Below are 27,067 nucleotides of genomic sequence, written 5' to 3'. Positions count from 1 at the left end.
CTGAGATCACTGTAGACCAGGTTTTGTAGAAACTTCAGGAATTTTGTTTGTTTGTTTGTTTGTTTGTTTATTATTCCAATTTATATCACCGCCCATCTCCCCCTAAAAGGAGAAAGTTGGGCATTTGCCTAAACTAAAAGTAATTTCTTTTCAATGCACAATTCTCATGTGGTCTCTTTAGCAAGATTGACTGAGAAGGAATGGAGTTGCAAGAAGTCCAGCAGCTGGACTATTCCCCATCTACAACAAATATATCCCAAAGTAAATTAGGCCAGAGTGTTCTTCATATATTTTTTTTACTGCTTTTCTGTGAAGTGACAAATTGGCAGGTCTCTCCATTGATAACAAAGTTGTTTGTCAGTGGCTGTTTATTGGATTTGTATGATTATGTATCAATGTATTTTATAGCTGTAATTGTTGCATTGGCTGCAGTTATTTCTTGTGTACATCACTTGGAGTCAATTGACTGAAGCAGTTTATGAATGAATGAATGAAGCCATCTCCTTTAGTACTCCATCAAAAATTAACCATTACAGCAAATATCTTTACATCATGACAAAATCAGAAAGGGAATGTATGTATTGTGTTCAAGATAGAGTACAAAATATTAAATGTCTGTAAAAGACCTTGACAAGCAGCCTGACTATGTGTATATATTTAAATCATTCTTACATTATTCATTTATTACAAGTGAGTTGTTGTTGTTGTTGTTTATTCGTTTAGTTGCTTCCGACTCTTCGTGACTTCATGGACCAGCCCACGCCAGAGCTTCCTGTCGGTCGTCAACACCCCCAGCTCCCCCAGGGACGGGTCCGTCACCTCTAGAATATCATCCATCCATCTTGCCCTTGGTCGGCCCCTCTTCCTTTTGCCTTCCACTCTCCCTAGCATCAGCATCTTCTCCAGGCTGTCCTGTCTTCTCATTATGTGGCCAAAGTATTTCAGTTTTGCCTTTAATACCATTCCCTCAAGTGAGCAGTCTGGCTTTATTTCCTGGAGCATGGACTGGTTTGATCTTCCTGCAGTCCAAGGCACTCTCAGAATTTTCCTCCAACACCACAGTTCAAAAGCATCAATCTTCCTTCTCTCAGCCTTCCTTATGGTCCAGCTCTCACAGCCATATGTTATTATGGGGAACACCATTGCTTTAACTATGCGGACCTTTGTTGTCAGTGTGATGTCTCTGCTCTTAACTATTTTATCGAGATTTGTCATTGCTCTTCTTCCAAGGATTAAGCGTCTTCTGATTTCCTGACTGCAGTCAGCATTTGCAGTAATCTTCGCACCTAGAAATACAAAGTCTTTCACTGCTTCTACATTTTCTCCCTCTATTTGCCAGTTATCAATCAAGCTGGTTGCCATAATCTTGGTTTTTTTCAGGTTTAGCTGCAAGCCAGCTTTTGCACTTTCTTCTTTCACCTTCATCATAAGTCTCCTCAGTTCCTCTTCGCTTTCAGCCATCAAAGTGGTATCATCTGCATATCTGAGACTGTTAAAGTTTCTTCCAGCGATTTTAACTCCAGCCTTGGATTCCTCAAGGCCAGCATGTTGCATGATGTGTTCTGGGTACAGGTTGAATAGGTAGGGTGAGAGGATACAGCCCTGCCGTACTCCTTTCCCAATCTTAAACCAGTCCATTGTTCCGTGGTCTGTTCTTACTGTTGCTACTTGGTCGTTATACAGATTCTTCAGGAGGCAGACAAGATGACTTGGTATCCCCATACCGCTAAGGACTTGCCACAGTTTACAAGTGAGTACAATTAATTAATTAATTAACTATTCTGCAGTTCTGAGACATATGTGAGACAGTCAACTACCTAATTTTTGAACAAGAAACTTCGTTTGCTTTGAATTCAGGAATTAATCTATCAGTAAACTGCAAGTGTTCCCTTGATCTCCAAAGACTGAAAGGAGCATGGTTGGTGACGTCACTCCATCACCAAAGTGGACAAAGCTAGTTTCTGGCCTTTGGGAAAGACTGATTTGGGGATTGGTCAAGGGGAGAAAGTGGTGCTTTAAGTCTTGCATGATCATAAAGTACTGATTTTTTTTAATCCCTACCCTAATGGGAAAAAAATCACCCCATAGAAGAATTGAAGATTTAAGGAATGAAATTGATCCTTATTTTCTGGCCTAAGACAATCATTTTGCTTCTCTCCCCTCTCCCCCCTCCCTCACCTTCACTCCTCCTCCTCTTCTCCTCAAAGTAGGCCCAATCTTTTTGTTTTTACCCCCTGCCCACTCTGAAGGAAGGGGCTATGGAAGTTAAAATGTGGGTGCTAGTAGACAAATTAGCTCGAAGTCTCTGAATAAGAGATTCAAAATCAATACTGAAGTAATAGAGCACAATTTTCATCCAGCGCAATTTAAAATTTAGAAAGAAAAAACAAAAAAGGGGGGGTTAGAAGGAAAAAATGTGGCTGCAACTATAACAAGATTATAGTCCTAAATTCAGTTTTGGAGACTATGAAGAAGAGGTATTAGATGAGAGCAAAGATCACTCCAAGATTTCTGCAGGGAAAAAACAAGCAAAGGTTTTAATTAGGTAGACCCAAGATTTGAAAGCTAGCCATATCTATCCTTCCTCCCCAGGCACATTACACAACTGCATGCATCCTTTTTTTCCTGGATTTTTAATTACAGCATCTTACTATTCTTAGAAACTTAAAAGTAGTACCTTCTTGTAAGTTTTCAGTTGATCTAAAAAACTTGCTCCCAAATAAGTTGGATTTCTTTGTCTTGTGATCTGCATGGCAATTTTGTTTTGTTTGAGAATAAAAGAAAGAGTCTTCAATGCATTTATTTTCCTTATATTTGGTATCTTTTTTTTACAGAACGCTCTTCACAAAATTGTCCCATCCAGCCTTCGTAACACTGACACATAAATTTAGCTCTTAAAATCTTCAAATTCTCCAATTCCAGTTTTCCTTTCACAATCACTATCTTATCTGTTTTATTAGCATACACCATGATCCTAAAATTATCAGGAAACAAGTGCAAAAAGGCATGTGAGTCAGTATGTTTACGAATACATCTTCCATTTTTCTTGCAAAGGAAGTTGCTGCAAATCTTGGCTGCATAAGTCACATTAATGAGGTAACGTCCCAATGGACCATTCATGTAGTCCTTCACTTTTTGACAGCTGTCCTAAAATAAAACAAAGAATGATAATATAATATATTAATTAATTAATTAATTAATTATAATAATTAATTAAATATATTAATAATATAATATAGTGATAATGATAAAGGAGAGTCTTCAAGCAACTTCATGTTGTGCACCAGTTACGCCCCTTCCTGAATCAGGAAGCCCTTCAAACAGTCACTCATGCCCTAGTCATCTCCCATATAGACTATAGACCTTGTTAATTTCCATACAAACTATTGCAATGCGCTCTACATCGGGCTACCCTTGAAGAGTATCCAGAAGCTACAGCTGGTCCAGAATGCAGCTGCGCAGGCTATTTTTGGCATCCCTAGAAGGGCGCATATAACACCTTTGCTGCTTCCTGGTCCAATTGAAGGTGTTGGTCATCACCTTTAAAGCCCTACAAGGCATGGGGCCAGTTTCCCTAAGGGACCACCTCTCCTCCATTACATCAACCCATCCCACCCAATCATGCAGAGAGGGCATATTGCGGACCCCGTCTGTAAGAGAATTCTATCTGGCGGGGTCCAGGAAGCAGGCCTTCTCAGCAGTAGCTCCTGCCCTCTGGAACATCCTGCCCCCAGAGGTGAGGCTAGTCCCATCACTCCTGGCCTTCCAGAAGAATTTGAAGACCTAGCTCTGCCACCTGGCTTGAGGCGGGGAGAGGAGTTGTCATGTTTGGGGATGGCTAGTGCCCTAGAGCGCTCATCACATACAAGGACTGACTTGGATCATTTGCCATTTGGATTCTATTTTTATTTATAATTATTGTTGACTTGTAATTGTACTTTTATATATTGTATTTTTATATGTTGTATTTTTATTGTCTATTTTTTGTTTTATTGATTATTTTGCTGTAGACCGCCCAGAATCCCTCTGGTGGGAGGAGATGGGTGGTGACAAATTTGATAAATAAATAAATAAATGCCTTATGATGCATTCCTTTAGAATCTGTATCTACTCAGAAATTAATCCAATCGAATTCAGTGGAGCTTATGTCCAGAGAATTGGGCATAGTTTGTAGCTTAAGAATTACCTCAATAGATAATGGTTCAGGAGATCCAGAAAAGCATTCTATTTTCAGGATAACAATCCTCAAAAGTTAATTTTATTTTATCATTATTATCATCATCATCATCATTATTATTAATTTCTAAAGCTCTTGGAACTAAGTATTGGAAAATGGCTGTGCAAGCAAAGCTTCGGAAAACAAAAAGGAGTTATAGCTGGATTCTGGTAGTCCCAGTCAAGATTCACTTCTACCCAACCCACTTCTCTCTAAGGGAATCAGCCCCTTTCTCCTCTTCATGCCATTTAAAGTCTGACAAAAGGAGGTAATGGCGAAGTTTGATAATTGGTGGGATACAAATTTACAACAGAAATACATATATAGAAAATGACTGCATGTAGTAGAAATATAAACATTTTTCAGCCTGGGATTTATATTTGTTACTGCAATCACTAGGCTACAGGAGGCCACCTATGACATAATGACTTCCCTACAGTGATAGCTGGTTTTGAGCTTCCTGGGGAACTTGGGAGTTTTATTGGTGGGATTGGACATGTTTGGTATTGCATAAGTTTGGTGGACTGATTTCAATTAGTTGCCCCACATTAGCCCTTTTGCTGCCAAATTTCAGTGGCATGATCTCAGAGTACATAGATATTGCAACATGGATGCATGGGGCCCATGGACTGCATGTTTCCCATCCATTTCTGTGTACTGCAAAAAATCTCTTGGATGTTAATACTTCCCTCTCATGCTGTAATTCCCAAATAACCATACAGAGGTTCTTGGAAGTTCTTAGCAGCAAACTTAGTACAACATAAGCATGTATGTTTTACATTTGGTTTGGAGATATATACAAGTAAGCTATTTAGGAGTTACTACCAAAAGACAAATCCCAGTATGCAAATGGATCCCTTATGGAGTAACATTGCAAGTTTTTAGCCAGATTAGCCATGTGATTAGATTAAAAGAAACCGTTAATAACATGTTGCAGTTTGGAAGATTCCTCTTTGTTTAGTGTTATAGCAAGCCATGGTTTCTTTCAGGATATTCCTGTTTTTAATATCGTCCTCCTTTCCAGTCACAGAACATGATCATTCATACATGTCTTACATGCCATATTCCATTAGAAGGTTGCCTTATTGTTGTTGTTGTTGTTTATTCGTTTAGTCACTTCCGACTCTTCATGACTTCATGGACCAGCCCACGCCAGAGCTTCCTGTTGGTCGTCAACACCCCCAGCTCCCCCAGGGATGAGTCCGTCACCTCTAGAATATCATCCATCCACCTTGCCCTTGGTCGGCCCCTCTTCCTTTTGCCTTCCACTCTCCCTAGCATCAGCATCTTCTCCAGGGTGTCCTGTCTTCTCATTATGTGGCCAAAGTATTTCAGTTTTGCCTTTAATATCATTCCCTCAAGTGAGCAGTCTGGCTTTATTTCCTGGAGGATGGACTGGTTTGATCTTCTTACAGTCCAAGGCACTCTCAGAATTTTCCTCCAACACCACAGTTCAAAAGCATCGATCTTCCTTCGCTCAGCCTTCCTTATGGTCCAGTTCTCGCAGCCATATGTTACTACAGGGAACACCATTGCTTTAACTATGCGGGCCTTTGTTGTCAGTGTGATGTCTCTGCTCTTAACTATTTTATCGAGATTTGTCATTGCTCTTCTCCCAAGGATTAAGTGTCTTCTGATTTCCTGACTGCAGTCAGCATCTGCAGTAATCTTTGCACCTAGGAATACAAAGTCTTTCACTGCTTCTACATTTTCTCCCTCTATTTGCCAGTTATCAATCAAGCTGGTTGCCATAATCTTGCTTTTTTTGAGGTTTAGCTGCAAACCAGCTTTTGCACTTTCTTCTTTCACCTTCATCATAAGGCTCCTCAGTTCCTCTTCGCTTTCAGCCATCAAAGTGGTATCATCTGCATATCTGAGACTGTTAATGTTTCTTCCAGAGATTTTAACTCCAGCCTTGGATTCCTCAAGGCCAGCTTGTCGCATGATGTGTTCTGCATACAAATTGAATAGGTAGGGTGAGAGTATACAACCCTGCCGTACTCCTTTCCCAATCTTAAACCAGTCTGTTTTTCCGTGGTCTGTTCTTACTGTTGCTACTTGGTCGTTATACAGATTCTTCAGGAGGCATACAAGATGACTTGGTATCCCCATACCACTAAGAACTTCCCACAATTTGTTATGGTCCACACAGTCAAAGGCTTTAGAATAGTCAATAAAACAGAAATAGATGTTTTTCTGAAACTCCCTGGCTTTTCCATTATCCAGCGGATATTGGCAATTTGGTCCCTAGTTCCTCTGCCTTTTCTAAACCCAGCTTGTACATCTGGCAATTCTCGCTCCATGAACTGCTGAAGTCTACCTTGCAGGATCTTGAGCATTACCTTACTGGCATGTGAAATGAGTGCCACTGTTCGATAGTTTGAACATTCTTTAGTGTTTCCCTTTTTTGGTATGGGGATATAAGTTGATTTTTTTCCACTCTGATGGCCATTCTTGTGTTTTCCAAATTTGCTGACATATAGCATGCATTACCTTGACAGCATCATCTTGCAAGATTTTGAACAGTTCAGCTGGGATGCCGTCGTCTCCTGCTGCCTTGTTATTAGCAATGCTTCTTAAGGCCCACTCAACCTCACTCTTCAGGATGTCTGGCTCTAGCTCACCGACCACACCGTCAAAGCTATCCCCAATATTGTTATCCTTCCTATACAGGTCTTCTGTATATTCTTGCCACCTTTTCTTGATCTCTTCTTCTTCTGTTAGGTCCTTGCCAACTTTGTTTTTGATCATATCCATTTTTGCCTGGAGTTGCTGTCATGCGCTGCCTACCTCCGAGTAATACTCAGACGCTGATTCTGTGAAACAGGCTCTGGTTTATTCGTAGTGTAGATACAGTATAGGAAAAAAGCTGAGAGTGACAGGAGCACGCCGGTGCGGGGTTTAAATACCCCGCGCCGGTCAGCGCCCCCTCACTCGCGGGTGGGTTGCCGGTGGGGTTCAGTCTCTCTCGGCCGTTGGTCCGCTTCCTCCGCCGTCTGCTGGGTTGCTTCATCGTCCTCCCCCGTGCTTACCGCCGTTGGGCTGTCGCTCCACGCCCGTTGCTGGGGTGCGATGTGGGGCGCGGGGTTCTCCGCTGGTCTCGGGAGGTATGTTGCTCCCTCCCGTGGTCGGGTTGCCTCCGTCGCCATCTCCCCTTGGGGTTGGAGCTGAGGCTCGGGTTGGGTCGGGTGGGCGTCCATGGCTCCGGGAGTCCGCGGTGCCTCTGGCCTCGATCGGTCCTCCTCTGCTTCTTGCCGTGCGGCTCGCCCCCCTTGTCCGCATCACGCCAGCCTCATCTTCCTGGTCTTCTCGCCGTCTACTCCTCCCGCGGCTCGTTGTCGTCCGGTGGGGCTCGGCGAGGCTGAGTTTATGACTCTCAGCTTTATGTCATGCGCTGCCTACCTCCGAGTAATACTCAGACGCTGATTCTGTGAAACAGGCTCTGGTTTATTCGTAGTGTAGATACAGTATAGGAAAAAAGCTGAGAGTGACAGGAGCGCGCCGGTGCGGGGTTTAAATACCCCGCGCCGGTCAGCGCCCCCTCACTCGCGGTTACGTCACCCCCCTTTGTCCAACACGCTGTCCTGCCGGTAGGTGAGGGGTTGCGAGGCCCCGCTGGCGTTCCGGGATCGCCCATCATCGGTTTCCCTATTCCTCCGGTGATTGCTGTCAGCTGGGCGATCTCCGTTGCGTTAGCGCTAACAGCTTGGGTGTGCCTCGCGATCCGTTTAGCCATTGTCTCTTGCCCTTCAGTCTTTGTAAGTTGATGGCTACTTATCTTGAGCCCCTTCCCCTGTTTCCTTGTTATTGTCACGTGTGCCATTGCGCTGATGTCTTCAGCTCAACGGCACTCATGACAGTTGCCTTATTAAAACCAGACTTTTAGGTTATCCCACTCAATACGTTCTATGCTGACAGTCAGATTCCCCAGGATTTTAGCTGGAGGCTCTTCCCTGCCATAACTTAACTCTAAATCTAGAGAAGTTACATGTCTTCTACTTCTTTGCCCCATTTCTCCTTCTCTTTACTGAGAAAAACAGGCAAAGAAGATGGAGGCAATGGTAGATACTGTAGATTTTTTTTTTTTTAAAAAGGTAGCATGCTATGTTCTTGCAAACAACTTTCTCCCCAGAGGATGATGGAAAACCCAAGAGAATTATCTAATCTTGACCTCATACTAATTAAAAAAGAAAAACATAGTCAATGGTAGTACTAGAACTATAGGGAAAAGTATACATGTAGGGCTGGAATTCTTGATTTTAAGGAAAATTAAAGCTGAGTGTACTTGAATGTAGATTTTAATAAATTCAGAGCAATCACATGTAGGACTCTATCACAACAGAAACTCATTGGAAAAGGCTTCATGATAAGCTGGAGTTCCTAGAAGTAATTACTAAAACCACAATCACAAACAATTTCAAAGAGGAAAAAATAGAGGGCAGAGGAAGATGCAAATGTGGCTGCATAAAAATGTTAGTGAAAATCTGAAAGTGAAAAGGGACATGTAGAAGAGGAGGAAAGAAGGACTTATGGTTAGCAGGAGTACATACAAGCAGCTCAGATCTATGTAGATTGTCTCAGGAATGCTATAGGTCAGAATGATCTGAGATTGGTGAAGGATACCAACAACAATAACAAAAAAGGTTATGTAGAGATTTAAAGTACCCTTCCACCTATGTACCTTTTAATCTCCCTAAATGAAAAGATTAGCCCAATTTGTGAGGCTTGGCCATTTTTCAAGGGTTTAGTGAGTGTTTTTAGTCTCAGCAAGTCTTTGCTTCTTATTCCAACTTCAAAAAAAACCCCTATACGTTTTAGCCATGTCTACTCACATAGGGCTGTAGAGGACACAAAAGGATGCTAGAAACCATGTACCCACTCCTGCTTTATGGCTTCAGTCTCTTACCTGGTTCATACATGCACAATCATATTACAGTCTTCAGTACTGACATGAATAAGGAAATTGGGTCAACAACAAAGAGAATGATTACACTGGTAACGTCATACACACTCCTCTTCACATGATATGGTATAGCTACCAAGAGTTTGATGTACATTTAATTATATCTAGAGCATAGTTATTTTAAATTGGATTTGTTACTCACAGCTTACTTCTCTCATTGATTCCATTTAAATAATATTTTTACCCAGAAAGGCACATCTATTGCTAGGCTAATGGGTAGGAAGTCCAATCATGTTACAGATGTCTTCTACAAACACCCTATTCACATAAACATGTCATCAAATCCACATATATATGCCCATATTATTACAAATGCACATATCTTCACACTGCAGCCTTACCTTTACATATGCTCAGTGCATAAGTACCCACAAGCACATTCTCATCACAAAATAATTGTGCAGGCAGTAACTTTGATCCCTTTTCTGCTGCAGCTCATTGGTCTCCAACTGCTAATGGCACAGGGAAACCAGTGGACTTGAATAGGGTTAAAAGAGTGATCTTAACCACTGTTTAATTTTTGCCCTTCCTCCAAATGCTACAAACTGCTCATGTTTATTGCTTTTATCACTGAAAATATTTGGGGCGGAGGGTGGCTCAGAAACTTGATCCATTTTATCAGCTGGTTGATGGAGAGAAATGGCCAGGGCTTTGGACTGGCTCCACTGTTGTCCAGCCATCCATCTATGCTTTATACTGTCAAGGGGCAGAAAAATAATGTGACTTCTTATGTAAACTAGATTTAGGTAGATTTCACATTTATTTTTCTGATGCATATGAAGAAGTTAGGGCAATAATGCTACAAACCTCTTATAATTGCTTTCTGAATATTATTTCAGAAATGGGGGGTAGTTATTGTATTTAAGATGTTTTCCCCATGTGATGAGATGTGGCTAACAATCCCCCCAAGAAATCCTAACTTGACATCACCCACCAAAGCACTTCTAACAAGCTATAATTGTTTACATAAAAGGAAATAGGAAGGGAGCAATCTCAAGGATTCTAATGAAATTTGGCTCATGGGCATTTGGTTAACCCATACTAACTTACAACAGTACTGGCATATTGCATGCCTCCCCAGAAGATAATTCCTGCTGCCCCCATTGCTGCAGTTTCACCAACTGTAGTCACCAGATCCTCCTGAAAAGTAAGGCAATGAACAGGCATATTTTAATGGAGCAGTACACACTGATAACAAAGAGTTAAAATGTTGGCAGCCATTCCCCCCCCCCCTTACTTTTTTCCTTTGGGCTATTTATGATAAAAGCGGTTTAAGCACTAACCTGCAAAACCTGTTTGGCACGGCGGTAAGTAGATTTTACACCATGGGAAAGAATGCTCTTTCATAGCTCTGTCAAATGCCTTGCCGAAAGTCAACAACGCTAATGCATATTCCCAGTAAAAGTGATTATGATGGTTTCTCAGCTATGAGACCTGTTCAGATTATCACGTTAGAGTACGCTAAATATGTAGACTTTGTAGGATGGTGAACACTCAAATGCTGTGTTCAGAAAATTGCCTATAATTCCTCGCTGACAGTGTATATCCAAGAAATCTGGTTTTGGGCTAGTGAGCACATTAAGAATCTTGAAATGTGGTATTGGGACTCTCACAAAATGATTTGCTATGGAGGCTGTTGCTAATGAAAAAAATGCTATACACTAGAAGGAAAAAAGGAAGAGAGAGACCCACATTTTAAAAATGCCACTAAAGTCTACACAGGGCTCAGAAACCTTGTGAGATACGATGTACACATTACACTTGAAGTGGTTGTGTTGCTTAAGACCATAGCTGCTTCCCACTAATGTCTTTAAAAGAGCCTTAAAAATAAATTATGTAGGGCAGGGATCTTGGCAGGCACCAAAACATTGTTAGAAGACATATTGGTGTTCTCAAGCACCATGCTGGAGATTCAAGGTATTTCAATGGTTTCATTCCTGAATTATAGCTTAGATGAGGAATTGTGTTTTGGGGATTAATTGCTAAAAATAAGGCAATAACACATCCACAGAAATACAGGTGACATGTATGAATGACATATATGTACTGGGTACAGGAATACTGGATGCAATCATTCATTCCCGTTATATAGAACTGTAAGCCATATTATTTTGCTTCTGTGTGTTCCCTATGTTGATTGTTTTATCTATCCTTGACACTTCATTCTAGTTTTTGTATTCAGCATATGAGCAGGGAGAAGAGAGAATCAATATATAATGCACAGCTTTTATTTGGATCTCACTTTCACTGAAGTGGTAAAATTATATATTCTTCCTTCATACAAACACACACACACACATTTGTTTATCCACAAGTGAAAATAACTGGATTATATTTTATTTTTTCCTACCTGTCAAACTGCAACTGCAGGAGAGGAAATTTGATTGACTAAATAGCGAGGATGGGACATTACATTCCCTGTCCCACCATCCCATCCCTGCAATACTCATAGGAGCAAATCTACAGCCGCGCTTATGGCACTCTTCAATTTAGTAAAACAGTGCTGCTGTTAGGCATTTTATCCCAATTTTAAATACTTGATGTTTTGTTGTTGTATTTTACTGTACTTCGTGAAATTTTCACATGCCAAAATAACTTGATTGTCTTACAATACTGTGCATTGTGCCTTGGGAGGCAAGGGCATTTTCTGCTGTGTCACAGACATAAACTATTTAAGGTCAACCTTGCCAATATGTAATTCAACCCTAGGATAGCAGGTTGAACTATAAAAATAGTGTTGTACATTATTCCATGCATATTCAGATTTGTATCATACAGTAACATTCCACTTGTCAACATACACATACATACATGCAGCTCAGGAAACACCTGAGAGATGTGGGATTGCACCTGCTCACTATTCCTTTCCCATGGCCGTGTGATTGATATTGATGTAAAATAGTCCTTCCCTGTTTATACTTGATGTTTATTCAACATCAAGGATCCTAACCAGTCAGGATTCCTAATTACATGAAGAATCTGACATGCAACAGATTTACCCATGTTGAACCTCTCATATGCTAGTGTTCAAGGGGTGAAAAGTTAAAGCATGCCAATTGGTGTACTGTTATAGGAGAGCATGACCAGCTGAAATGAGATCTTCCAGGAGTTCTCTCACCTAACATTAGAGTTCTAATAAACATGTAGTATAGCTGCCAATAGACCTTGATTCTGAGATTCATGCACTCCAAAACCTTACCTCTGTTAAAGGTTCAAAGGTATAAGCATAGAATGGCCTGGCATATACAAAAACAGGCAAGGCATAATCTTCTCTGGCCATGGAAGCAATGCGCATTGATTCCTTAAGGCGATGGTGCACAAATTTCAGAGCATTGACACTTGACTTCAACATTATTTCAAGATATATTGAAGGAAAAAGAGCAGTACTTTCTTTCCACATCCAGAGTAGTTGATTATTCCGTAAAATTTCAATTGTTGGACATTTGCCTGTGTATTGATCTGGTTTTTGCTTATAATCATAATTATAGCAATCTGGATACAGATAGTAACCCCAATATCCACTTGGTCTCATATTTTCAGCTAGTAAAAGTGTATCCTTCATGAAGCTCCTCCCAGCTTTTTCATATTCTTGCTTAGCAATTTTCCTGAGTTTGTCTTCAGACAGCTGTGGGTTCAATTCTCTAGCAAATTCAATAGATTTGGCTCTGTAAATATTTTTACTGCCCCAGTTTCTATCCCACTGGGGTCTCCAGTTTTCCCAGTCAATGACTCCAAGTCCGTGGAATGTCTTCAGTGGGATCCTATGGTCAATATCCGATTTTGCTTTAGTGAGATGTCTGGTGAGGCTCTCATTTTGTGGTATAACCCCATGGACAAGATGCCCATGGTCATCAATATGGGGATAGACCCCCAACTGGGTAGGATAAAATATTGTCACAACAGACCCACTTAAAGTCTCATTGGGATTTGGTACAATGTGAAAAGTGCTGAGATCTAAATTCACTTTATAGCGCAGCTGGCATTGTTCAGTAGGTGCATTCCAGAACACAATGAAAGGTTGGTTGGGATACATTGGTGCTTTGGTCTGCATAATATCATCCCCATGAACTCCCTTCAATAATATCCAAGCTGCCAGGCATTTAATCCACAGATGACACATAACATGCAGTTTTTCTGATACTGTTAGTTCCTTGAGGGAGGGAGACAAGAACAGGAAAAAAAGTACAGTGATGATAAGACAAGACAGAAATTCAGAGTTGCAGTAGATGTGGTAGAAAGCTATAATTCTATATTATTTACACACACAAAAAAGTAACCAGTGTTGAACTAAGCAATTATTTCTGACTATATATAAAGGGGGTTTAATGTAATGCTGATATAATTATTTAATGAGATGGATTAAATCATATATTAATTCAAATAAAATAATTGCAGTAGAATTTCCATATGAACACAAATAGCCCTCCCCCACCCTATACTCCTCTTTTAGCCATTACTGTAAGAAGCAAGAGGCAACATTTTCAGGAAAAAGATGTCACTTATGTCAAGATCCAAGACCAGGAAATACAGTGTGAAAACTCCTTTGAAACATAGGAAAGGCAAGAAGAAAACAATGGGTTTAAGCTGCCATAAATAAAAGATGGAACTAGGCCTTTATATTGACATGGGGCAATTTAATGTGGTTTCAGTCTCATTTCCCCTATTGCACCTCTACTTTTTTCAAGAGGGAGAATCAGTATAGATTAACGCAATTAAAATTATTGAGAAATTGTAACTTTTACAGAATAGATTGTTATACCAGGCAACATAGTAAGGACAAAATTGAGCACCAGATCAACCCAGTACCTGATAAAGAAGACGTTAGGAATTTCACAACTTGTCCATACATTATCTTTGAGAATTTAGTATCAAATTATTTGGCACAACCAAAAGGAATCATGTCAAAGATCTATATGCTATTTTTGCAACTGAAATAAGGAATCCCTCTTATGGCTTAAAGGATGCTTGGGATACTGATTTGGGCAATGTAATGGTTGAACCAACAAGGTAATCATTATGGAAATCAAGAGGTTTTCTTTCTGCCTCTATCCAAGAGTTGCAATTGAAGGTGGCAATTAACTCCTGCTAAATTAGCACAAATCCCACGCAATCACTCTTCAAAACGTTGGAGGGCTGTACACAAAAGGGATCAGGTGGTAGTCTTCTGGCACAACATTATAAGTAATATTAGTATTACTAAAAATTAAGAGTCAGATGTTCACCAGAGTTAGGGTTGCTGAATCAATGTATATGATCCAATGCCTCATTTAAAAATAAGGAGCTGATTGTCTATTTACTTTTGGTGGCCAAACTAATTAATGCTCAATGTTAGAAATGTCTTGAAAACTTAGCCATTGATTTGGGGGATTTAAAAAGTGCTCTCAATTGCTTAATTACAAAAAAAAATTACTGATAAATTGATGAATGATCTTCCAGAGGTAAGAATCACATTTTATCAAGTTTGGCAGATTATATTTGTTATGTTGTTATCTAGCTATGCCATGTTGAGTTTCTAGTAAAGTCAGAGTGTAGTGGCCCAGCTGAGCCCAGGGGATAAAAGGCTGGAGGTTTCATACCTCTTTCCCCAAAAGCCCACTGAGTCTAAACAGCCTGCCCCATCTCTGCTCTGCTGTTGCTGGTCTGTAGTTACTTCTGCTACCACCTATCTTCCAGGGGGCGCTTCACTTGACATCATCCCCAACCCTAGTTTTTGAGAAAGATGGGGCTCCCATTTAAAAGGGAACTACTGTTGAATGTGGTCTCACTCTAACTGCAATAAGGATTTTTATCTAAGTACGCCATGTTGAGTGTCTGAAAGATGTCTGCCAGCTTTGAGCTAAGCAGTCAAATTAAGCCATGTAAAGTCAAGTGTTGGAGATCTACTACTCTAAGAAGCATGAGACTAGCTGCTGAACAGGGTTCATAAAGACATGTAGTGGGGAGGATTGCTATCATCCCTGTTCTCATACCACTTTCCCAGATGAGTATACAGTACTTCCCAGTTAATATATTTCACAGATTAGGATATTCTGATCAGACAAGTACTGCAGGGTACTTTACAGTTGTATTTTGATCCCTAGCTGTGCGAATTTTCTAATGTTGAATACAATTCCTATAAAAATAGAGAATTATTATTAAACACCACAGAACTAAATGAAATAAATTATTAATTATCAAATCCTTATTAATGGTTTGATTATGGCAACTTTCAAAAGAGCCTATAGCTTTTCCCCACCCCATCCAAATTCTTAACAGTGTATTCTATATTCAGTATATTGAAACACTGATAAACGTGAACTTCAGCATCTTATTCTATATCTTTAAGTAAAATAAATTACTCTGATATAACAAGCGTTATCACGCAAAACACTCCCACTAAAGTAGATGAACAGACCCAAACCACTACTCCATTTTACTTACAAAGATATGCTGGAACATCAGATTAGATTTAATTCTGCAATTTATCATTATATGTTACTTATACACTTATATATAACAGTATATAAGTCACACTGAGGGAAGAAGACACATCTTATTTCTTAAACTTGTAGTATGAAGTTACTTCAGCTTAACCTCATCTCTGAGAACTTTGGCAGAACATAGATAGAATCTTAGTGATGAAAACAATGGGGAAAGAACATTTGCAGAGAAGGGGAGCATGCAATACAAGCACCTTAGAAAAATAGCAACACAAATAGCAAACTGCAACCATTTATCTTCTCAGAGCCCTTAATTTAGATCATCAATCTGATGTTCTTTCAGACCCTGACACTCAGGTTTCAGACCGGAGCATAGCACAAAGACAGCATTGATCATGGGACGGGAATGGTAGTACTGTCCAGGTTCTCCTTGATTTCTCAGCATCGTTTGATACCATTTATCAGGGTATCCTTCCGGACTGCCCCCGAGGATGGGGGGAACCACTTGGTAGTTGTTCTCCTTTCTCTGTGGGTGGTTCCAGTTGGTTTGAGGGTTGAGTCCAAGGCCACTCACCTGTGGGATGCCTGAGGTCTAAATGTTCTCGCTCCTCCTGTTTAATATCTGCTTAAGGCAACTGCATCAACTGCAGATAATACCTAATTGTACATTGTGATCCCAGGCTGCCCAAGCAATGCTGTCAATGTCCTAGTGTCTGGGGGTGTCAACCCCACTAGGTAGCCCAGACCAAGAAATCATGCTTCAGCCCCTTTTGCCTTGGTAATAGTCCTTGCATATGTCCATAAATGCTATATTTCTTACTCTCTACAGGAGGCTACAAGGGTTTGTATGGGGAGGAACAGCCTCAGGAACAGCCTCAGGTTTAATCCTAGCTGGCTGTGGATATTCAGATAATTCTCAATTCAGGGCTGGTATCCAATCTGGGGGTTTTCTTAGACTCACAGTTCCTGCTCAGGGTAGGTGGCAGCTGTGGGCAGGAAAATCCTTGCACAAATCCATCTCAGGGTAGGTGGCAGTTGCACTTGTCCCTGGACCAGGAGGACCTTCAGATGTTCATTCATGCCCCAGTCACCTCGTTCATGGACTATTGCAATGAGGCTGCCCTTGAGGCCACCCAGAAGCTACAGCTGGTCTGGAATGCAGTGGTTCAGATAGTAATGGGCATGCCTCGGTATGCCCATGTAACACTGCTGCTCTGGGAGCTGCAGTGATGGCCAGTTGGTTTCTGGGAGCAATTCAAGCTGGTTACCATCTATAAAGACTTTAGAGGTATAGCATAGGGCCTGGTTATCTGAGGACCATCTATTTCCAACCAGACTTTGTATGATGAGAAAAAGTAAGCCTCCTCCAGGTCCTATCAATCAAGTAATGTGATTTGTTGGAATCCAGGAAGTGTGCCTTCTCGGTCACAGTGTCTGCCCTCTGGAACAGCATCCTCCAGAGATCCACATGGCCCACTGTGACTTTATTTAAAAAGTCTCTGAAAACCTGGATATTTTCCCAGGCCTTAGATTAGGATGGATAACAAGCTGTAAGAACTGACATCATTAATCCCAATAATGACATGACTCATGCACAATTGGAATATGCAGAATTCAGATTTATTGAGAACAAGTGTACAGAACAGAAGAAAGCTGAGATTGGAAAAAGTGCTCCAAAGGAAGTTCATTAAAACATTCCAGTACCCAGAACCCCACTCATGTGTCTTTCTCACCCTCCTTCTAACAGCCAGCCATACCAGCCGCAGATGTCTCTGCTAGTATGACCTTGACTTTTCCCTTCCTAGCCCAAACAGTAGTGATTCACACTCCTTGCAATTCCCCCCTCCCATCTTTCTGCTTGACACGCGTTGACTCAATCATGGCAGATGGACATGATCAAACGATTCAGCAATCCTTTGATTGTGGAGTCTGACACAAGCCCTTTATAGGATTGTATCAGTCTGAATATTTATCTTCCTGATATACATGATTATTTTCTTGTTTTACTGCTGTTATGGCTTTTAATAATGTATGCTGCCCACAGTCTTTATGGAGTTGGGCAGCCTTCTAACTTTAATAAACAAACAAACAAACTCTAATTAAGAATTAATTGTAGATTCAAGGGATAAACAATGGGGAATACCTAGGAGAAAGTGGGGGGTCTGCCTCAAAAGTTCTTGAACATTCCATCTGTATCCTCCCTGGATGTAGGAACAGGATTGCTCAGGAACAGAGATTGGAATGCTAAGCATCCAAATATTTATTTATTTATTTATTTATTTATTTATTTATTTATATTTCAAATTTCTGTCACCACCCATCTCCCCCCAAAGGGGGACTCTGGGGGGTTTACAACAAAAAATAACATAACTACAGACTAGTTCCTGCTATCTTTAGCTTATATTAAATTAGGCAGTGGCCTACCTCCTCTCCAGTGAATATAAAAGATCACTTTACTGTTCAAAGAGTACATAAAGATAAATATACTGAGAGCAGAAGTGATGTAAAACGGAGTAGATCAGGCACAGTAAACTGAGGGGAAGTCTTATTGCTTATCTCTAGAAGAATTCCGGATGCCCCAATCCCTTGATTGTTACACAGTGATAACTCATAATGTAAAATCTAGTTATCACTCACTGTGCACTGAGAAAGCAAATGGATAGCACACCTCTCAAGACAGACAACTAACAGATCTAGAACATCTGTAAGATCAACTTATTTCAATTATTTTTCTTGCAGGAACACTGGGAGATTAGGGCTGGTCTCTGTATACACTCTACCCAATGTGTATGCTGTCTATACTTAGTGGCATATATGGAGATAATATTCAGATGAACATACCTTATGATATTGGTCCAGGGGACTGTTATAAGAGCCCAAAGACCAATGCAACTGATGTGATGTTGTATAAATAGGTGTGGGGGCTCAGATGGGATTAGATCCAGTGACAGAGCATTATGTATGTACTTGAACTGACAAAAATAAAAAATGGGAGAAAAATATAAACAAATAAATACTCAGTATAGTAAGCATAATTCTAGAGGTGACGGACTCGTCCCTGGGGGAGCTGGGGGTGTTGACGACCGACAGGAAGCTCTGGCGTGGGCTGGTCCATGAAGTCACGAAGAGTCGGAAGCGACTGAATGAATAAACAACAAAATAGTAAGCATAAGTCCAAAACAACATAAACTGCACATAATGAATAGAAAATATAAGTAATTCAACTCCAGTTTCCAAAGTTGGCAATGGAGAATCCTCCAAATACAGGTAGTCCTCATTTAGCGACCACAGTTGGGACCAGCAACTCAGTTGTTAAGCAAAGCATCACTATAAACCATGACTGTGCTTATGATCTTACTTCAGCTTTCCTTTGTTGTACGGACCTGCGAAGGTCGTAGATGCAAAGTTTGGTCATAAAGTTACTTTTTCATCACTGATGTAACTGCAAATGGTCGCTAAACAAGGCAGTCACTAAATGAGGACTATCTGTAATCTACTCCTACAGAAGGGATCACACACGCATCCAATTCATAACTTCCTTCTCCCAGTGTGTACAACATAGTGGTGTTATATAAGAGTGATGCACAATATGCCCCTCTATGATAGTCTTGGAGACAACTGAAATTGAACCTGCAGTTGAAATCCACACATCTTCAAGCTGCCAACATTGAGAAACACTGGCCTAGAGGAACAGAGTTAAGGCCCATTATGATTTTAGGCATAACCTATCTACCAACTGAGAAAATATCCCATTTATCCTAGAGTACTGCAGCTTGCTCAGCTGTAATCTTCACTGCCCTATACATAGGAAGGACAAGCACTACCAGAATGATCCTAAATCAGGCTGCTTTTGGAAAACCTTTGAGCCAGTGCTTCTCAACCTCAGGGACTTTAAGATGTCTGGACTTCAGCTCCCAGAATTCCCCCACCCAGCATATTGGCTGGGGGAATTCTGGGAATTGAAGTCCACACGTCTTAATATTGCTGAGGTTGAGACATATTGCCTTAAGCCAACCCTAAGCAATGACATATTTGGAAAACCTTTGCTCTGCATGATTAAATATTCTTTATCTCTTTTAGAAACTCTTCCTGGCTCCCCATACTGACAGATTCTAGTTCGCCTATCATCATCATCACCACCACAGATCATCAGTTTTCCTGAGTTTTGTTCTCTTATTCTTGTTTTATTCTGTTCGTTTCTTAGATGCCACACTTGTTCTGAATCTGAAATGTACAGGAGAATTCTATCAGCATTCCTACTTATAGGGACAGGCAAATCTGTGAGTTTCAGTTTGGCTTAGTTTTTCTTTGCGGTAACCATGATTTCAAACCATTTCCACATCAGTTTGTAAATTTGATGGTGGGGGAGGAGGTCTTCATTAAAACTCGTACTTTTTTTAATGAGTATTTCCCCATGTATGCTCACTTTGTACACAATTTCCTTAGAATGCATGCTTTAAAAAAGCATTATTCTTAATGGGTTCCTGTGCAAATATTGCCATAATATGCACATTTTATGTATTTTGAATACTCTTGCTGTTCACCTCTATCTTAATTGTATAGCAGTTGAACTTTATGACCTGTGCATTCTTTCTGGTGTCAAATTTCAGGAGCCACTATGAGATGCACACAGTGGGAATTATGGATGCCTTCCAGATTATGATATTGCTGCTGTAGTCAAGCAATGCATGATTTATTGCCTCATTAGGAATCCCGAAGCATCCTTATGTTATGATTTATCAGCAAGGCAAAACGTTAACTTGCTCACTAATTTTGTTCAGAGAACCCTCACCTATTTGTTTATTTAAGAAACGGTTTTCTGCCACTCAAAGATTCAGCTCAAATTCAGTCAACAAATACGGAACCTTAAAAAGTCATTTGTTAAAATCCCAAGTTAATCACATTTTTTAAAAAAAAATTGAAAGCATTCTCACCTGCTTTTTAAAATTGATTTTTAATTTTATGCAAATAATCTGTGCAAACATTTGCCAGATTGAGCCATTAAAGGGGCTGGATTTTATTCCCTGTATGAAGTGACAAGGAGTCATCTTCCATTTTCCTTCTCTTTTTCTTTCTTTCTTTTTCACTCTTAAAATGCTCTGTCTGTACACAACACTGCTGGAATTTTTGCACTTTTGCTGACTTTCTTATGCTGACTTATGCTGTCCTTCTTGGAATGACCGCTCACTTGTGTTAGGCACTGATGCCTCCAAGTAAGGATTATGCCGTTTAGTGTGATGGCATGGAGGTCTGTTACTATGTAGAGTTTAGTCTTCTCTCCAAGAGATAAACTATGGATATCATTGCTAGCGGCAAACCAATGTAAATAGCCATACTACTGTTGGATGATAAAATCAGGATGACAGGATGCAACAAATATATATTGAACTATGTATTTGCAATCCTTTTATTTATTTTAATGCATCAGGCACACTTGTACAGGAACTTGCAGCAGGACAAATTGTAGATGTGTACTCTAAGAGTGAGCTTAGCTGTGATTTTTTTTTAAAAAAAATCTATTGAAACTAAGTTTTAAAGAATGTGATACTATTTAGAGTTAGGGTTAAGATTAGGTGAGCAGTGTAAATTCTTATTGTGCATAACAAGCACATTTTTTTCTTGCTGTTCTCTTTTTTAACGAAGTTTGCAAATCTATTGCACTACTTCAGCCCCAGACTCTATAGTGATTCCATTATACACACTACCATTAGATTGGTACAAAGTGTCTTCTACTGCTCAGTCAATATCACATTGTCATGCTTAGTTAAACTTTCAAAGATGGCACATCATTTTCCCACTCACATGAGTGACCTAAAAAGAAATCATGCAGAAATATTTCTGCTCCGTAGTTTAAGCACAAAAAGAGGGCTTTAGAAATTAATAAGCTGAAGCTTGTGCCCAAGCCTACTAAAACAAGTAGAAGTATTTTCAAGGAATTTTCAGTTTATAAAATTGATTTGTATAACCCACAATTCAGTATGACCAATCAGATTATCAATCTGTTTATTTTATTATGTTGAAGGAAGGAAGGAAGATTGAGGAATAATTCATGTAATTTCTTATGCATGGAAGCTTATGCCATAAGAATTTCTTTAAAGTGCTTTTTTTTAAATTGGTTTGGATCCAGTTTTTGTAATACTTAGAATAAGCCTGTTAAATAAGGTGCTTTTGTTAAGAACATACAAAGAACTTTGCTGGATCTGCCCATCTAAATCAGCATATGGTAGCATAAAGTGACCAAACTGAGGCATTCAGGAAGCTTGCAAGCATGGGCAATAAGCTGGTATCCCTCTTCAGTTCTAAATAGTATTTAAGGTGCATTGCCTATGACTGGAAAGTAGTAAACAGCTATCAAGACTATTAGCCACTGATAACATGATCCTCCATGAATTCATTTAGTCCCCTTCTAAAACCACCTAAATAAGTAGCCATCATATCTGATGTCAGTGAATTCCACATCTATGTGTTGTGCAAAGAAGTCATTGTTTTGATGAGTCATGAATTTCCCTAAATTTAGCTTTAATAAATGATCCCAGTTCATTAAAAGAGGGGAATACTGTAAATTTCTTCTATTCACATTTTCCAATTCTGTAATATCGTATTAGAAGTCTGGCTACTATAAATAATTGCAGGATACACACACACACACACACACACACACATACATACACACTTGTTTGTTTGTTTGTTTATTGTAGGCTAGTTCCTAACCGCTTATCTAAAACACCACAGTATTTGCTGTTAATATTGATCCACGAGAATGCCTATGGTTCTACCAATTAAACCTTCTAGTTTAGATGGTATCCCAGCCAAGACAGCAATAAAAACCTAGCAGCTATGTGTGAGTTTCTGGAGAAAGGGGTAGGAATAGGAAAAATAATATATCCTTGTTGTAGTACAGATAGTGTGTCATGTAATTGGAGTGATCTCTTCATCTTCTCTTTTTTAATTCTCAATGTGGAGTGGAGCCAAATTTCCTTTCTGTGCAATGTCTTTGCTATTCAGATCAATGCCAAACCAGAGGTTTCTGTGAGTTTCAGCATTTACCTAGAACCCAGTACCAGTAATGAGCTAATACCCCATCAGTGCATTAGTCTTACTTTGTATAGTGAGACACAGACAGAAATAGCGTAACAATTGTTTCTATTTGTATGCCCCAGCTATTTCAGTTTACAGAGTGCAACTGAAAATGCTTTAATTCAATGTCCCCAAAACGTTAGAACTAGCATGGGGATGTGGTGGTGAAGCCTTGCTCACAATTGCCAAATTTTAAGAGCATTATAAGCACTCAGGCTGAGAAGCAAAGAAACCCTGAACCTGGAAAGAAGCCAATGAGGTCAAAAGTAAACGTGTATTTGATATGCATAGATGCAGATGTATGTTGTCCCAAGGCGGAGGAAAATGAAAGAACCAGAAGCATATTTCCAGAAATATTCATGATTTACTAGGTTTTCCCCTTGAGCTTATGAGAAGAGAAATCTGGGTCAGTGAGTTCAAACCATTCATTCACTGATTCACAAAACAAAACAAGGGCTTTGATATGACAGTTTAATTTGTTACAACATAACAAATGTAAGAGCAACTTTCTGAAAGCAAGATATCTATTAGCAACAAGTATATAGTAAAGCTTTAAAGTAAGAAATTACAAGAATGATTACAAGTAGTACAAAATTCGTATAGCAATAGCCAAAAGGAATTCTTTTATAACGCTTACGACATATTATTGAGCAACCTACTTGCCTCTCATCTCAATGATGTCACAGCTATGGGTTCAAGGGAATGGAGCTGCAGTTGATGACCTTGGAAGAGACATATCTCCTCATCACTGACATTTCGGCCCATTCATTTCCTTATTCTCCCAGGCCTAATCCATATAATGATGAGTGTGTAATGGTATGTGGGAATGACCTTGGGAGACAGGAGGAAGACCCCCAGACTGGACAATCAGCATGTAAAAGATGTCTCAGCCTGCAGAAGGAGGGAGGGCGTGGGAAGCATTTCAGAAAGGACCTTCCCTAGTTTTCCAGGGAGTAAAAGGAGACAAGGGGAGAAATACTTTCAGTCTTGCAAGATTCTGTTAATATAACCTTACAATAAAGATAAAGCTAGCACTCCTGGTTGTGCTTCTTGTCTTCTACCTTGATGCACTTACAGAATGTGAGTGCAAAGGAGATGGGAAATGCTACCATATTCTCACTTTTATTATTGCTGCCTTACATAACTTTCTTAATAGCAAAGTGGACACTAGCATGAGGACTGTCAAAAATTGCCAAGGCCAACTATATCTCAAGTTGTCATAAGGGGGTGCTGGGAAAATGTTTCAGTTAGCAATAATCATGTCTCGGATTAATCTCATTAGCTACAATACTGCCACTGCACAAAGTATTGGGAGCAATTCTACATGGCGCCAGGTTATGTATTTATAAGGATGTTTCTAAGTTAGAAGCTACCCAATCAAAATTTTAAAGGCTATAACCCATGTTCCTTATCCCACCCTTAACTGCCTAGTCCAGCTGGTATCAGACTGCATCTCTTTAGTGGCCCATTTGAGACACTGTTGCCTTAAAGACTGACTGAAGCAAATCTTGGGGGGAACATCTGTGGTCCACCTCAGCTTATTAGATTGATTTGAATTTTCCCTAAGAAGACAATTCAATCTTCATCTAGCTTACCGAAGCTTTTCTCTCCCAGCATTAGCTAGTCTCACCCTTGAAGCCATACTTACTGTATGAGTACTGATGGTGAGCAGGAGGGGGCCCCTATCCAGAGGGAAAAACGCATGCATACTATAGAGCCTTTGGACTTTCCTTCAAAGAAACTCAGAGTAGACTGGCCTTGAGTTTTGGGTTTATCTTTGTGGGTTTCCCATGGTCTTTCAGTTTGGCAGGATTTTCTGTCTACTAGAGTAGTTCAATAAACACTAGAGACCAAGATACCATCTCAGCGTGGTTCTTCGCTCTAAGATAGGACCCTTGCCCTTCAGTGGAGGATCTGGGATCTAGATCCCCAAGCAAGATAAAACCAACATTTCCCACCTCCATTACAGCTCAGTGATCAGCTCCCTGCTCCATTCCCAGACACTTTTATAACATTTCACATAGGAAACTCTTCACTTTTGGCCAAATCAGCAAATTATCTATAACGGCAACAACTGGTAGATACATCAATATCCCTGTGAATATTACACTATATGTTCCCATATAGAAGTCGAATCTCTTTTACATGTACTGCTACAGTGCTGTCTATACAATAAATGGAAGACAGGACTCATAACACCAGTTGTCAGAAATCTTAATTGCTCCTCTGAGCAGGAGGTTATCATTTTTCTCATAGGTGATCATAATTTTTAATGTAACGGCTTCCAGAAATCATCTGGGGCTTCCCTTACGCCATTAATTGCTTCCAGCTTTTTAATACAAGTTCTATTCTATTCTTTGCATTGTTTTATATTTGATGTAATATTATCTTCTTATTTAAATACTGGTCTTCGACTGCAACTAAATAAATAAATATACCAAGAAGAAATGTAGCTACCAATCGTACTTGAATAGTAATTAAGTGCTGAGTACCCTTCATCTGCAATGTCATTTCTGAATTTTTCCCAACTGAATTTCTTCTAAGGGTTTATGTTCTTGATTGCCTATCCTTGTTTCCAAGCATAGTAAGACACTGGAATTCTTTATTGTTCCATATTATTATATATTCTTGAACTGAGTGTGCAAAGATTGTTCATGAGCAATTTGCCAGAATTTTTACTTTTCCCAATACCATGTTATCAATAAACATATTTCCACTGGAAAAATAAGTGATTATGATATGACCATTAATATTATTTATTTTAGACATCCATACTTGGGTCGCAAAAATTTACTGCATACAGGGATACAGAAAACTCTGGCTCTTTGCTGCCATCTAGAGCTCATCTAGATCATTGCAGCCCATATATGATAATGCCCATGTACTTTGTATCAACTTGTCACCAATGTGTGTGTTGCATGCAGTTCTCTGCACTGATTTTTGTTTAAAGAAAACTAGTGTGAAGGTACAAAGTTTCAGAAATATCTAGATTGTTTTGTGTTTTAGTGATTAGAGAAACTCGTATGCACAGATGTAAAATACTGTAGAAAAGTGTTAATACAAGATTGGGGGTGGGGGATGGGTGGGACTGCCCAAACTGAGGCAAAGTAGAAATGCTGAAGCCTCCTTTTAACCTAGGCTGTTTTCTTTTGTTTCCACCTGGTTTGTTATCTTCCCATCTCTACCTTTCTTTTTGTTTCTTCTCTTTTTTTTAATGCCTTGTTTTTCATGTTTTAAATCATTGGTAAACCACCCAGAGTCACTGGGAGTTGGGTGTCATATAAATTTAATAAATAATAATAGTGCTACAGCTGAATCTCCTAGAACCCAGCCTTCTGCCAGGTTGGAGAAATCAACTTTTATCTCAAGATCTTGCATCAGGCTTTTCTTGCACCACTGGAGCTGCCATTACCAAGCAGTAGTAGAAGCAGTAGTAGGCTGCTATTGTGTACTTTGATATTTGCTTTTCTCCTCTGCAAAATCATCATCATCATCATCATCCTTTTCACAGTATGGGTGGACTGGAACCACTAATGTCAAAGACTGGATATTCATTATTCAAATGGGGAACTAAGTGCACTACGCTCTAGTGTATATTCATTTTGACTCAAAAAAAAATCCCATTTAGTTTAATGGTTTCTACATGTTTAGGGCTGATGCTTTAGGAGCTTGTTTTGTCCAGACCACTCTGAAATGAATGGAATGTATGTAACAACACAGAGATGCTGTTGCAGAACTTCCCATTCATTTCTATGGGACATGCAGAGGATTTGGCCCATTTATTAAATTGTAAGGATTATCCCTGACCCCATGCAATCTGTTCATGAATACTAAGACAAAGAAAGTTTAGAGAACCTTTTGAAATTAATGCATGTTATAGCACTTGGCAGACTCAGATGTTAATCTTTGTTGTGGAATAACTCTTTAAAAACTGGGGAAAATACTCCTGCTCAAATCCCAGGGATTTTACTAAAATAGATCAGTCTGATGCTAGATCTTTTGTTCAGGGCACCGTGATATGTGTTTTAATCGGGTCTTACATTTAAATTATCAGCCACATGCATTTTTTTCACTGTGAAGTCTAAATCCAGTTCTCTGCCACAGCTTTTATGACCTATATTAAGAGATTTATTAAGATACAGATCAATAGCATCATGTAACAGCAAAGGTGGCATCGTAGTACAATTGTAAGTCTGTAAGTAAATGATGTTCTATTACAAAACAACATCTGAAAGAACTTTTAAACTATAAGCCTCTAAGCACACACAAGCTTGAGACTATTTTACTTACCTATTGATTGGTAGTAAGGAGAAGAAAATTTGGCAGAACAACTTGGAGGAGCTGCTGCATTTATATTAAACTGTGTCTCCTTTTGTGTATAGTTCATAAATA

General features: G+C 39.7%; 1 protein-coding gene and 1 pseudogene across 1 annotated transcript; both read right to left on the bottom strand.

Annotated features, from left to right (window-relative positions):
• Positions 1–2,808: 2,808 nt before the first annotated feature.
• On the bottom strand, positions 2,809–13,329 carry LOC134501258 (hyaluronidase-like). Its single transcript, XM_063308903.1, has 3 exons — positions 12,379–13,329; positions 10,230–10,319; positions 2,809–3,147 (listed from the first exon to the last, which is right to left on the bottom strand). The coding sequence occupies exons 1-3, from the start codon at positions 13,297–13,299 to the stop codon at positions 2,809–2,811; spliced, it is 1,350 nt and encodes a 449-aa protein (XP_063164973.1). The 5' UTR covers positions 13,300–13,329.
• Positions 13,330–23,822: 10,493 nt separating this feature from the next.
• LOC134501684 (U4 spliceosomal RNA) lies at positions 23,823–23,983 on the bottom strand (annotated as a pseudogene).
• Between the last annotated feature and the right edge of the window lie 3,084 nt (positions 23,984–27,067).

The sequence above is a fragment of the Candoia aspera genome, chromosome 7 (genome assembly GCF_035149785.1).
Source record: "Candoia aspera isolate rCanAsp1 chromosome 7, rCanAsp1.hap2, whole genome shotgun sequence".
Taxonomy (NCBI): Eukaryota; Metazoa; Chordata; class Lepidosauria; order Squamata; family Boidae; genus Candoia; species Candoia aspera.
Note: the sequence above shows the minus strand (reverse complement) of the source record. Positions and strands in the feature narration are given on the sequence as shown.